This window comes from Falco naumanni, chromosome 2 (assembly GCF_017639655.2).
Source record: "Falco naumanni isolate bFalNau1 chromosome 2, bFalNau1.pat, whole genome shotgun sequence".
Classification (NCBI taxonomy): Eukaryota; Metazoa; Chordata; class Aves; order Falconiformes; family Falconidae; genus Falco; species Falco naumanni.
The window spans coordinates 66280195-66294819 of NC_054055.1; the positions used below are offsets into that span (position 1 = coordinate 66280195).

The following is a 14625-nucleotide window of genomic DNA, read 5'->3' on the forward strand; positions in this document are numbered from 1 at the left end:
ATTTGCTCTGCAGCCCAGGAGATCTATAACACTGACATAAGCACATAAAACCTTCCACCTCCAAACAAAATGCCAAACCAAACAACCAACCCCTCACCCAAGCAGTGTCATCTCTACATCAGGTGTATCTGAGTCATTATCTCCAAATAACAGAATAAAGAATAATCTCAGTACAGGTAAATTAAAAACTTGTATGTAAATATTTTATTCTCTCATATTTTGCAAATCAGAAAGCAGTGTTTGGTAATAAAAAATAATACAGAATTATTATTTTTTCTTCCAGTCCACACTCATATATTACCAGGTTTTCCACATTACAGATAAAACTGTCTCTTACAGTCTAAAGATAACATTCACTTTTGGTATATTCTGCACTTTCGGCTTATTTACTATTAGTCTTCTGAACTATTTACAAATATATTACAACCTTTAAACTTCAAAGCAAAGGAATATTTCAATAATCAATCTGACATAAGGATCAGTAGCTCCTACATAACTTCAGTGTTTAAGAGAAACTATACACGCAGTGCGGTAGGTCTGAATAATTTATATCTTAAAAAAAAAAAAAAAAAGCATTGAAAGTTTCTGACTATAAAACTTTCGCATTGCAGTGGTACCTACTGACCCGCCTGGACTGGAGGACAGGAATGTGAGGTGATGTCACTGTGCTTGTGAAGAGCCTCATCTAAGTCCAGTGCCTTGTTGCTCAGCTTGACAGTCATGCAGCCATGGTAGGATGCGGTGACGGGAGTGGAAGTGACCGGAACGTCTGTGTGAAAGCGGAGACAAACATCTCTGATGGCTGGTTTTGAATAAATACCTGCCCTACCTATGATTAGATGACTATCACTTCAATGAATTCAAGCTCTTCTCCTCTCTGCTTCAGGATTTCTACCTGCCCCCTGCCCCTCTTGCTGGAAGGCAACAGCACAATCCCAGACATGGGGAAAACGCCATCTGCTCTCATGCCCAAAAGCCCTTCTCCCAGGCTGAGCTCTTCCTCAGCTTCTCTGTGCCTCTGCAAGGCCTCCAGTCCTGATGAAACTATACCCTGCACAGCAGCAAGGCTTCACTCCAGTTCCACAGTGTTCACACTCCTTTCGGTCTCAATGTTTTCCTGCCCTCCATCTCTGGATCCTCTACTTTGTTACTAGTGTAGCTGTTACACCCTCATCTAACGCTCTCTCTTGCCCTCTCACTCCAAAATATCTGCCAAAAGATTATACAAAGGACTTCATGACAGCAAAGCTCCTCCTATATGCAGCCTCTAACACTTGCCAGACTCACCTTTACCATAACTATGCTATGTATCAGCACAAAGAGGTTGCTGGCATTCATCAGAAAGGTGCTGGAATACATCAACTGAGTTAGTAAGACTAATGAAACTATTTTTTTCTATGGCAATCCATTGGTGACATGCTTTTAATCAGTTTACCAGAGGCAGAAAACAAATAGCAAGGAAGAAGACGCAAAGTACAATCCAACAGACTAGAGGAAGTTAGTAAATTTTATTACTAACTTCTGTAATGTCACCTACACACTGATTTTAAAAACAACCAACACCCCACACAGTAACATAGTAACATGGCAATTATGTGAACTGTGTCCTCTACCCTTCAAACCAATCAAGCTGGTTGTGCAATGGCAAGCAATGAACATCTCAAAGCTTATTTAACTTCACAGTGATGCAGGTAGCTAAGTAACCCCCTTATCTTTACACTGAAGCAAGGACAACTTGAACAATAGGTTGTCCTGTTGACCTGAGATTATATGCAATTTAAACTGTTCTGCCTGCAGGGCCAAATTTGAAGCTGATGTGATCAAACACTTCTCAGACAGACTCTAGGACTGCATGAGAAAAGGAACATTTGTGTGGGATCTGTAAGCCATGAAGAGTTACTACAAATTTTTCAGCTTCCTGGCTGAAAAGTACCATTGCTTGCTAGCTGCTTAAACTAATAATGTTGGCTATTTCCTATTCCTCCCGGTTTACCAAATTCTATCTGTGAAGTCTGCTTAAAAGAAGGGGGCATCTGTGCTGTAGTACCTCACATGAATGTAAACTAAATTTTGACTCAGAAGAAGTTGAAGCGTGAACATGCATCTAAGGAAACATGCAGATTGCGTTTATGCGTGCCGCAGGGCTGACTGACAGACAGTGTTGACTTTCAGGTGGATTTGTAAAAGACACTACCAAAAATATTTTTTAAAAAATATTTTTTTTGTGTGTTGTAATTGCAAATCAGGCCAAATATTTAATTTTCTGTTCTGACTAGAAACGGATCTGTCTGAAATGTGCTCCTGTAAAAACTCTGAAATCTTATCTAAAGGCTCCTTCACCTGGTGGTATACACATTGCCTGGAAAAACACCTATGCATCATATAAATTACATAATCAAGAATTTACCAGAACTGAAAGTACCATAGAAAAGGTAGTAAATGCCTATATGTTCCCACATATCTCTTGAAACTCTAAATAATATTTCTTCCACACCTGCAATATTAACCATACTTAGGTTGGAACATATTTTGACCCAGAGTTCTTTATTTGTGGCAAATGGAATAAAGACATTAAGTGTGACCACTATGTTTTGTTCTTTCCACAGGGTATGGAAGCAGGGAACAACCAAAAACGACGTAATGTTTTCAAAATTTGAATGAGCCAAACTCTCTTCGAACTGAGCATTTGGTATAGTTATTTAGCCCAAAGTGCTGAAATATTTATTTGTTTGGCAAATGACAAGGTTTCTTGATGCAAGTGCTGTTTCCTCTCAATAGCAAAAGCAGATCACAAGCTTTGTGATCACAGATACCCATTGCTAAGCAGAACAGATCTAAGGGGTAAAGTAGCTGAACCTACAGAAGTCAGCTGGGTCTAAACAGCCACAGCTATGATATCTCACACTTAGTTCTGGCTAATTAAAAACTGTGCTTCATCCAGCATGGTTAGTCTAAGCCAAAGCCAACCACAGAGCACTTGGGACAGTGACAGAATGGGATGGTTTTCTGAGCTGTGAAAGTCTCTGCTGTGCATTTGAAAGCTACCTGAAAGAAAGCAGGTGACCTCTGTGCAATGGCCAGCTCAGACAATTCAGTCTGACACTAGAAAATGCCACATTTGGGGATTCTGCCTTGCTCCTGTCAGTGTGTGAATGTCCCAGAGTGTGTGGCCTCTCCCTTGTCGCTGTGACTAGAAGCCATTAACATCATTGGCATAAATACTCTGTAAACTCTTATTCATGGTGGGAACAGTGATGCCATGTGTCCTAGCACACGTGGCACCTCAGCCACACTGTTCCAGCCTGACTGCTTCAGTGCCTACCAAGAGGCCAACATTGCTGCCTCTCCCTTGCTTGGGCAAGTAAGGGCAAGATTTTGCTTAACTGCTGACAACAAAATAGGATGTACTGCTGTGCATTGGAAACCTAAATGTTTCCTTAATTACATTCCTCAGCAGTAGGGACTGATAAACCAGTTCAGCCAGAACAAGAAACAAACTCCCAAACTTGGCCGAAATTCGTGATTCAGAGGAAAGTTTGATCTTCCAGGTCCCAAACAGAGGAACAAACTGACCTTGCACAAGAATCCCTGTTGTTGCCAAAAAGCCAGCAAAACTATAAATGGTGGGACGCCCTTGGTTGTGCCCTGTGTACCCTCTTCTGGGAAGAAATCTCTTAATTGTCTAGTGCTGTGATCAGTTCAGAGAACATCAGCCAGGGAGAATCACCACACCGAGCTTTCCCAAGGTTCAGTCAAAACAATGTGAGGCCCTGGTGGTCCCCCCAAGGAGTGCTCACACACATCCCTTAAATTAATGAAGCACTGCTGGAGCAGGTCTAGCTCCTATGCATTTTTGCAGGTTTAAGATACTGACCCTGCTTACACCTATCCTTCAGAAAGCATTTCTATTGCTGACCAAGCAAAATCTCCTCTTTCTATTGTTGTTTCCAGCTGTCCTCAGAAGGACGCAATCATTCAAGAAAAAAAAAATAACTGTCAAGCACCCCCTCATATCTGCTAAGACCACACACTTGCATTGCAGACAAAGCCTGTTCAAGCAGAAACACAGAAGGAGGCTCCCATCTTGCATGAATGGAGACAGTTTTCCTGACCACCTGCTCAGCAAGGTGAGTTGGGAGTCTGCAGTCCATGCTACAAAACTGGATGCTCACCTGGCAACCCTCCCACGTATGTCTTCACTGTTGACTGCAAAGAGCTCTCCAAGATGGACAGACTGTCTTCTAACTCAGAGATGCTTAGTTCACTCTCTCCCACTATCCCATCTACTCTCAGGGATAAGTGATCTTTCTTGAGGAGGATGTCCACAGAGTGTTCCTTCTTATCGCAGAAATTTATTGCCAATCTGGACACAACTGTGTTCTCCAAGGCCACGATGATAAACTGGACAGCAAGAGAAAAGAAAAAAAGAGGCAGTGAGCAGAAATATACCCAGCCATGCTTATCCAAGACCAGGCAGACCCCACTGTGGTCTTGTTTACAAAGCTTTTGCAAAGCCACTAGAGAATTAGCCTTATTGCTATTGCTAGCTGTGTTCTGAGGTCATTTGCACAGATAAAAAACCAATGAACCAGTGGGACTAATCGTTAGTCGTAACCACTGTCTTCTCAGCGGGTCTTTACAGAGCTTGTTGTATTGCACTGGAACCAAACAGACTAGAGCTGCTGTACTGTAAATGAAAGGTTGGCTCATGGGTTTTAGTGAAATCATTCCTGATTTACTTTACTAATTACATTACTAACATAATGCCAGAATCTAGCCTTTTATTATGAATACTATTAAATCAGTAGCTTCAGCACTTCATCATAACTACCGCGTTCTGAACTGGTGGGAGTAAATAAGCAGGCAGGCAGAAAACCTGACAACTGTTTTTTGAAAACAGTTCCCAGGAAATAGCAAGGAACCTTCTCTAGAAAAATGCTTAAGTCTGTACCTGTTGTTTCAGTTTCTTTGTGGAGTGATAGTCAATCAGAGACAGTGATAAAGGGACAGATGCTTCTTCTGTAACTAGAGCGAACAGCACACCAGTATCTGTTGCTGGTTGAATTGCAGCATTTACTTCTATTTCCCAACTTGTCTTGGTTTCATTTCCAGAAGAAGGTTGCACTGCAAAAAAAGAAATGTGTAGCATGACATAGGACTAACAGATCAAATCGGGAGGCTGTGCAATTTCTGTCTGGAGAAGAGGATAGATGGATGAGCATATGGAGGGACTGCCACATTTCTTTTCCTAAAAAAAACCCCTAAAAATTCCAAAGCACCTGAACATAAAATCAGAGAAGAAAAAGGCACGAGTTTCCTCTTGTTACCTTCTGCATTCTGCTGTCTTTCAGAATATCAAAGAACAAAGTTAAGCTTTTTTATCACAGAGATTCAAACTCCCATGGCTGTCAATCCAACACATTCAAAGAATTACTGCAAGCTTAGGCACCCTATTTTTGAATCATTCTTGACTGTCTGAAGATCATTGAGAAATCTAAGTCCATATCTGACATATAGGAAACATTTCCATGAAAGCCTATGTTAAACTGAAAAAGGATATAAGCATGCTACACTGATAACCTACCTAATCACTTCCTTATCACCACCCTCTCAGAAGCATGGGAGGTTTTACCTCACCTGCTGAACTCTAAACTAAACTCTCTAGCATCTTTCTTACTGCCCCAGTGCCCTTGTAATTTAACAGGTGATGCTGGTTACAAAGAAAGATTTCAATCCTGCTTCTGCAACCTCCCTTGATAGCAGTATTACCTTTGCTGGTTCACCACATCTTGAAATACAGTCAGTTCTTTATAAAGCTTACCATTACAAAGCTGCTGCCCGCCTGGCCCCTCCCCCCCCCAAAAAAAACCAACCCAAAACAACCCACAACCAACAACACCCCAAACCCAAACACCAAACACACCCCAAACACCCAAAAAACCCCCCAAAACCAAGCAATTATTGTTTGCAGGGAAAAAAAAATGCAGGTTCCATGGCCTCATCTCTGCTGAGTGCTGCCACCTGCACTTCCAGTGCTGCCTTGTCTTTCCATTACAGCTTTGGAATCCGTGTGGTGAATGAGACAACATACACCTGATACTCCCTAATTTACAATGACAGAGTATAAAAATCCACATAATGGTGCACAGAGAGCTTTTGCAGAGAAGGACTTACACACCAAACCAAAATAGACGGTTGGCACTTGTATGGGTTTAAAAATACTGTCAGTTGATTGGACATGTAAACAAACAGAATAATCTAGAACAAAGAAAAAGTGCCTTTTTGAGCGCTAAATTAGTATAGCCAAATTTGGTTTGAAACCTGTTATTACTGTATCTAGGCCAAGCTCACTCAGCATGTATTAGGGATATGCTTAGTGTGTTTGTCCCAAGTGTAACTAATACCACCCAATGATTAGAAGTGAATCCAATCTTGGACATTTAGTTACAGACAACATTGATTTCTGTGCATCAACAACTCAAGACACAGCACTGTCTTGCAGCTCTCCTTATTTAGCAGAAAGCAGCGGATAGGGCTGGAACCACCTACACTGCTGTCAGAGATGTGAAGCCCCTAATGCTGAGGATGAGCTGGAACCAGCCTGGATGTGAAATGCAGATCACATATGAGCATATTCGTACTGGCTCTAACCATCACACACAGGCCTGCCTTTGCTATGAACCACAGGTTTAGCTATTCCCTCTCCATCCACAGCTGCCAGTCTTCTCTGCATCAATCAACACTGAGTATGGCACACCTGTAAGATTTAAACTGTTCATTAACCAAGCATGGTTACTGGCAGGACAAGAGATCAGAAATAAAAAAAAATAAAAGTACTTACCATAAGTAAGATTAAACACAGCAAAACCCCGGCCAGGATAGAAAGACCCTCGTCCCGCTACAGCAAAGCACTGCATCTTTTCATTCATCTTTATGGTCTCTTGGATGGTGGTGTCCTCTCCATTCAGCCAGTTCCATGCCCGCATGCAACCATCCAGCCGAGCGTTCAGCTAGGAAGATAAAGCAGCATCTCACGCCTCAAACTAGTGTTCAGTGAAGAGTAACTGATTTTGTGTGCAGAGGAACACTGAGCTATATTGTGATACCAAACAGGAGCAAACATTTTTACGTGTTATGCACATGCAAACCAATTGGCGGCAGCCCCAGTCCTGCAGTCCCAATCAAGTAAGTGGTCAGTACTCCCCTGGAAGCTCTCCTGAGCTCAGCTTGTCTCCACAGGGCAGGAGGACATTAGCTAATGCAGGTGCTGATTTGGTTGTATTGATTCTGCCAGCTCCTTTACAGGCTGCACATCATTAGTGTAATTTACCTCTAAAGCTCTGTAGCCAAAGTGATGTAACTCCTGTAATTCTGCACTGCGAATGCTGGAGGGTAACTTGAAGTTGAAAAACCAGTCCTTTGTGTCACTGCAAACAGCCTTCATGACACACAAGATGCTGGACCTGATCATGGTGTAAGTTGTCGGGTTCTGGCTAAAGGCAGCAGTGCCTGAGCCACAGGACAGGCACACTACTCTGTACACACCTTCTTCCTTCCAGCCTCTAGTTATGTTATCCTGTACCAAATGTCAGCATTAAAATGTGAGGCAGCATGGAAAGAGAAGGCTCCTTGCAAAGTGTCTGGATCAGCACCATTACCCCCAGTTCACTGAAGCAGAGAGAGAATTAAGTATCTGAGCCAGGATAAAAACCTCAGGAGCTTTTGGCTCTCAATCCTATATTCAGACCACACCCCGAGCTTAATGTTTCAGACAAGCAGTGGCCCTGAATGACTTCTTGTGAGGAACAGGAGCCTTCCTCAGCTGCTGCGCTCCCAGTCACAGAGCCGCAAGCTTGTCACCTCATTTAGAAATAAAGAGATGCCAATTTGGGTTTCAAGGTGCCAACTCTGTGTGTGGTGGACATTCAAAACGGCCTGAGCAGCAGCTATTTCAGAAACACAGCAACCACCCAATCATCTCACACAAAGAGTGCCTCAGCCTTTATTCATATGCCCTATCTACTTGTATTAGGAGGAAACAGAGAAAAATAAGCTTCTGTTTTTACTTGTGTCTTACTAAACTGAAACAGCAAACCCAAGCAGCAAAACTGCGGTATAATATACGTGTAGCACAAACTTTGGTCACAACACAAAATGTGCCCCCAATGGTTCCCGACCTCATGGGCCCAGTGGTACCTCACACAGCAGGGTGTCCACTGACTCCCCAGAGCCACACATGGTCTCCAAGCCAGCATGACCACCATTAATTTTGTCATGGGCTCCAGTTTTGCTGTGTCCTAATTCTGCAGGCTAAGGATGGGTTACATCTCACCCAAACTTAACAATCAAAAAATCAGGAGTCTCACCTTTGCTGCTGGCTTAGGCTCCCTCTGTAGTTAATGAAGAGAAAGCCATATCCAGAAGGTGATTATTTCACCTGTTTCAGGGCAGGCTGAACTGCTCACAGGAAGGACTTACACTACCCCAAGAGAAGATGAAATCAAGCCTTTCAGGCATGCAAAGTAACATGAGCGATCGATAGTGCTTACCGGTAGAATAAGGTCCTTTGTTTTGAAAGGAATGCCTCCCACTGTCAAATTCAGCTGATACAGTCCTTTGTCTAGAGTAAACAGATCCCCTGAGACAGCTATTTTCATAACTGCATCCCTGTTGACCTTTATAACCAAACTTCTTTCGAGTTCTTCAACAGAGATCTGAAAAAGTAAAATTGCAAATAGAATAATTCAGTATAAAAAGAACTTACCTGCAGCCTCAACTAAAGGACAGACACCACCAGTGAAATCCCCAGGATGGAGAAGTATTTTTTGTCCTCAAGCCTCTTTGTCTAATTTTTAAGTTACATTCCACCTTGATATTTAAATCTTTACTCTAGAAAGCAACCTGTTAGGTTACCCTAACAGTGAAGACAGCCCAGGTACTTCAAAACAGCTACACAAAAATACGAGTGGATTAACTACATGACACTTGCAGGTTGCTCTATGCAAAATATAAATGCAATAATGTTACTAATGAGAAACTTCCTATTGCAACTGCATGTTAAAGGAAAAGCTGGAAACAGATGTCTTTTGTTGGACCAGTGAAAGATAATGCAGGAGCTTTCCAGCCACAGTCCTTGAATACTAACCCCTGGAAAAAGAACAATAGATGTGATTTTTGAGAGCGTAATAAAAAATGTGTAATTGTTTTGGGTTTTTTTCCTCTCAAAAGGTCTGCACGTTTTACCTCCATGTCTATGAAGAGATACTTCCTAGTAGCCCTTAGCATCTTAGGAAGATTCTATTGCCACTGAAATTTCAAAAAACTCTATCATTTTAATTGTGACCAGGCTGCACAGAGAAGCACTATAAAGCAGCTAGCTCTGCAGAGGGAGAGGAGAAGGCAAAGCACAAAGCTGACATGCAGCAGGCTGCTGCACAGCAATAAGGATTCTGCTGCCTTGGGACCTGGGTCCTGCTACCAGCGGGGCATTCTGTGGCGGTAGCAGAACACAACCCCTTTCTTCCTGTATAGAGGAAAGGAGCGTACCTACCTCCACTATTTCATAATATTCAGCATAGCACTCTTTCCCACTCTGACAGATACCCCACCTGCCCACTTTTCATCCATAAAGCTTCCCTGGAACACCCAGATGTGTCTTCATCAGTGAGCTGCTATACGTATAGAAGCAAAAATCTATTTCAGTGGCTGTTTAGACTTATGCTTCCTTCTCCCTGCTAATAGCCCAGGTCATGAGCATCTTTCCCTTGGCATTTCAAGAACAGCTGTCCTAAAATTGCTTCCATCAGCTATGCTGAGATCTCGCTCTGTGCTGTAGCATAAAGGATGATAGGGTTGAGCATGTTTATACCTGGACACTCCCTTTGGATTGCAGTCTTCAAAAGTGAAGATTAAGTGGATTTGATAGTAGAAAAGATTATTCACCGACTATCAATTTTTTTTCTTCTCCTGCGGATACCAGTACTGCCTGGTGTATATTGCTAAAACACTGTTTACACCTAGTGTGTTGCTCTGTGCTGTATCCTATGGGACATGAATTTATTTGTCTTAACTTGGCTTGACCTGCTTGTTTAAAGTGGCATCTACACCTCCTGACTGCATTCCATGGAGACACACAAGCCAGTTTCAAACAGGCTTTTTTGGGCATCAGCAGGCTGTGAAGTCCACTCAGTGGGTGGGAGCATAAGCCCACAGGTCCTGGTAGCCACAGCCCAACTGCCTTAGCTACACTGGCTATCTAGCTAAAAACTCACTCTCGGACGCCTCTGCTTGGTGTCACGTTCACCACTGCCCTAAGGCACTGGGGTGTGGAGTGCCAGAGGGAACTGGCACAGGCCATCTCCCTGCTCCTAGCACAGATCATGGGCAGCGATGGAGCAAACAGGAATGGGGAAAAGCCAGCTGCAGCAATGTCTATACTGTGCTTCTTCTATGAAGAAATCCTGCAATTTGCAGGGCCACCCAAATTCAAGGCCTTCTAAAATTTTATTAGATTGTATAGAAAGTAAAAACATAGAAATGTAAAAGAAAATAGTCTGAGTTCTTAGTTGCTTCTGATCATTAATATCAACAAACACAAAGCAGTGGAAACTTCCATAGGAGACGGGGTTAATCCCTGTGGAAACTCAACAAATTCCAGTTTAGGAAATTACCTTCTCCCTGCTTCACATTGCCCTCTGGCACTTTCAGCTTGGGTTCCTCATATTCAAAACTTAACTGCTGGTGCACGACCATCACCTACAAACCACAAGGGGAAACATTTTGGTGGCCAGCAGGCTGCTCTAATTCCCTCCTTTTGTTGCAAGGAGAAGCTAGCTGCTGACTGCCACAGCATGCCTAGGGACATTCACATGGGGAGTTCTCCTAGCGAAGGGCTCCCATATGGTTAGCCATAAGGGTAGTCAGCTTTGTGTTTTGGATTCATGCCCTGGATAACTCATAGCACACAGCTAGCCTGTCCCCTCTTTGCTGAAAAGCAAGTGGACAGCTCTGACAAGGGATGGGAGTAGAAGCAGCCGCAGGGTTAAAGCCAAACATGAATCTGCTTGTGATTGCTTAACCTTCAGTTCTGACATTTAACGGTGCAGGTAGGTTATTATTTTTGCTAACCATACTGTCCTCAGAGTGGTACTAAACTAAACATCGAAAATAAGACAAAATGATGACTTTTTTTGGAAATGCAAAACAAACAGAAAGCAAGTGCATTCTCTACTACCATCAGTTCATACATGCCACTTCATCCAGCTGGATTACACACAAATAACTACATTAGAAGTTCTTCCTGAGGATTGATTGCGTGTTTTTTCAATGCTGGGAATGACAAGAGGGATCAAGATCAGAGAAAACACCCAGGTAGAAATATTGAAAATGCCTTCATATTTCCATGAAAGTATGCAACTTTTGCTCAAGAGACCAAAAGATATACACTACTGGTGCTCTTTCTCATGTTTTTGTTTTAAATACCCATTGTTTTTTCCTCTGCTGAAAGTTAAATAGTAAAATTACTATTTTCTCACAACCCCTATAAAGCTCTCCCATGTATCCAAACTCCACTGGTCTAGGTTTAACTGAAACTAAGGGCTTGATCCTGTGTATATTGAAGTTCAGACTAAAGCTCCCAAACTGCATTTGAGTCTGGACTGTGACCTCTAAAGGTTGTTGGGGTTCTGTTTCACAGAAGGTGAAGCTGGAAAGTACACACAAGCCCATACTTGAAATGTGGCTACATGTCTTATAAAAGGAGACAGATAAAAATGAATAACCCCTCCTCAACGGGATTTTCTAATTAAAAACCATGCTGGACAGAAGGAAAAAGAGAAATGAAAGAGGGGATAAAATGGAGGAACAGATTTAAGAGTTGTATTGCTCAGCCATACAGATTAAATGCTATTTAGAGACAGGGGTGACACTGGATGTTAAGCAGAAGAGAACGAAGTACCAATAGGGTGGAGGCAAGGGATAAGAAAACAGAGCAGAGAAAGGAGAAATCAACAGCACTCCAGCAATGCAAGCAGCATTCCAAGACTTAGAGGCGAGTCAACCATAAAGTCAAGAGACTAAAGGCTCCTTCTTCCTGCAGCCACTCATCTGCGGGTTAATCCTTCTGCCTTTGGCCAGTATCACACACAGCATTAACAGTTTCACTTTGGGAGATTGTCAACAGAGCTATGGCCATTGATTTGCTCCAGGCAAGCACTCCTCTGCCAACACCGCATGATGCTCTCTCCCACCTGATCCCATACTCTATCTTTGGCAGCTGCCAGGCCCTGCTCAGCCCATGTGCAAGGCAGCACTGGTGGCTGCAGGGCCACCTCTGCTCCTCCTTTGGCATGGGTCCTGTCCACCTGCACTGCACCCACAGCTTGGTCTGCACTGTCCCAAAAAGTCTTGGGGAAAGGTTTCCAGAGGATTTATACACTCTCAAAAAATGTGCAAAGAGTGCACTGCTGCAGCAAGTCAGCCAAGCAATTTCATGTTTATGATGGTACCTGGGGGTAAGAGCCCTGACACTGATGGCTGGCCAGAGACCAGTACTTCTTGCCTAGAAATGATACTTACTTTTGTCATACTGCCTTCTCTCCCTGCAGAAAGCAAGCACAGCCTTTGTTTACCCCATAACTCCCACGTGTTTGAGCATTTTTATATTACTTGAACAAAGAAAATACATTTTAGCTGTCTCCCCCAAAACTAACATGGGAAAGTTTGTAATTACTTCATAATGAAGTTTGCACTTAACAAGTATGTTACGCTCCCATGTTAAACAGTTTAGCTTGGTAATGACTGGTTTTTGTGATTCCCAAGTCACCCCAGTGGCATCAGCTCTGCTTTACACATCTTCTGTCACCATCTTCTCTGCGCAGGCAACTACAATTGCCATATTTCAAATTAGCAGAATAAATCTTACAACACATTTAGTAAGAACTGGCTTGAGGCTATTCCTACCTGTAAAGATACACAGCATGTCATACATTTTATCTACAGCTTTGCTAAACCTCTACAGCTCTCCATTTGGAATCTAAAATTGTTTCACTGACAGCAAAGCAACTGACTTAAACATCACCTCATCCACTGGAAACATTACCAAATGTCAGTAGTTGACACTGAATGCACTCAAGGGCTTCTTTATTCAATAGCAACAATTTTTTCCCACCTTGCTTTTTTCTTTAATGTATAGTTCTGATATTTTTTATACTCAAAACTTAAATCAGAAAATTATTCATAGATACTAGCATCTGTCTCATGTGCGAGTTAGCAGAGAACTTCTCACCCACTCTCCAAGAGACACGTCAACTTAAAAGTCGAAAGATGTAATTAAGTAATAAAAAATGAAAGGAGAGGAAAAGGCAGAAGTGAGAAGGCACATACAAACTGCTAATCTACTGTAGATCATACTACAGGATGCTTTTCATGATCCTGTCACAAATAATAACACCCATGATGCTTCCAGAGTCACCAGGAGATGTTCTGTGAGAGTGTCAAGAGCATGAATCCTTAGAAGCTCCAAGATGCAGTGCATCATCCGGGGAGATCGCTGGGATTATGTTAACGAAGAGGTTAGTAAGCACAGAGGTTCTAATAGACCCCAGTATCTTTACAAGGGAAATGGTCTATTGTATATAGCAAAAAGCCTGAAGACTTTTAAAAAAGGATACTGTAGCATAAGAGATTTGTCAAGGGCTCAGGAAATTTAAACCCTGTGACTAAACAAACAAACAAATGAATAAACAAAAGCAACAACACCCCCCCCCCCCCCATACACCAAATACCCTTGGAAACATCCTTAAAAGAGCAGCTACAGAGTGCCTTCCCCCTTGTGCCCTTTCAGCCCTCACCCAGGGGCCATCTTCTCGAACTGACGTGAAGTCAGCTTAGCACTGCTGCATCTCAAAGGCACTGTCTCTGCTCTGGTTGTGCAAATTAGTGATGCAGTCTAGTGTACAATGGATATAAAGTATAATTCAATTTGTCAGGATATTTTTCCTTCTCACCTTCAAACATATAATGTACTGGCATGCACTGATTGGATAGACGGATAGAAAAGCATCTTCTCAAGAATGCACAAAGTCTAGCTGCACGTGACAGAGCCCGTCAGGAACAAGCCAAGGAACTACTGGTAAGACGCCAGCAGTCGTCTGGACTCACCGTTTGCCACATGCCGTGGTTGATAAGTGGTCCGCTGCTGGTCACGCGGCCTATTCCATTGTATTTCAGCTGCAGCTCTAGCCGTCCTTTGCGCAAAGCCAAGACTACCCATGTGCTGTCTTGATGGCCTCCAGCAAAGAAAAGGATACCTTCAGGATCAAAGGTTCTAAAGTCGAACTCAGCCACAAGTCTGACCGCACAGGTGCCAAGAAATAAATTAGTTATGCAGAGTTCAAAAACCACAGAGTACTTTCCATACAGATACCATCAATTCTAGCAGTTACAAAGCTCTGTTAAAACATACTAGCTTTTAATGCACTCCTGAAAGGCTTAAGCTGTGAAGACGGGTTTTAAAATAGCATCTAGAATACATTACTGCACTTCAGCAATTATCCTAGGAGCTCTGCGGTCAAGGCTGCCTCTCTCAATTACTGGTTTGGATAACGTTTCACCTTACAGGACTCC

The 14625-nt window shown here is 42.7% G+C and overlaps 1 protein-coding gene across 1 annotated transcript in view; it reads right to left on the reverse strand.

Annotated features, from left to right (window-relative positions):
• Positions 1-181: 181 nt before the first annotated feature.
• GAS6 (growth arrest specific 6) overlaps positions 182-14625 on the reverse strand; it is a 41462-nt gene continuing 27018 nt past the window's right edge. Inside the window, exons 10-15 of the mRNA XM_040584607.1 lie at positions 14161-14350; positions 8550-8714; positions 6842-7010; positions 4952-5124; positions 4173-4401; positions 182-769 (exon numbers count right to left, since the gene is read on the reverse strand). Coding sequence (XP_040440541.1) covers positions 618-769; positions 4173-4401; positions 4952-5124; positions 6842-7010; positions 8550-8714; positions 14161-14350 — 1078 coding nt within the window. The 3' untranslated portion in view covers positions 182-617. The remainder of the gene's footprint in view (positions 770-4172; positions 4402-4951; positions 5125-6841; positions 7011-8549; positions 8715-14160; positions 14351-14625) is intronic.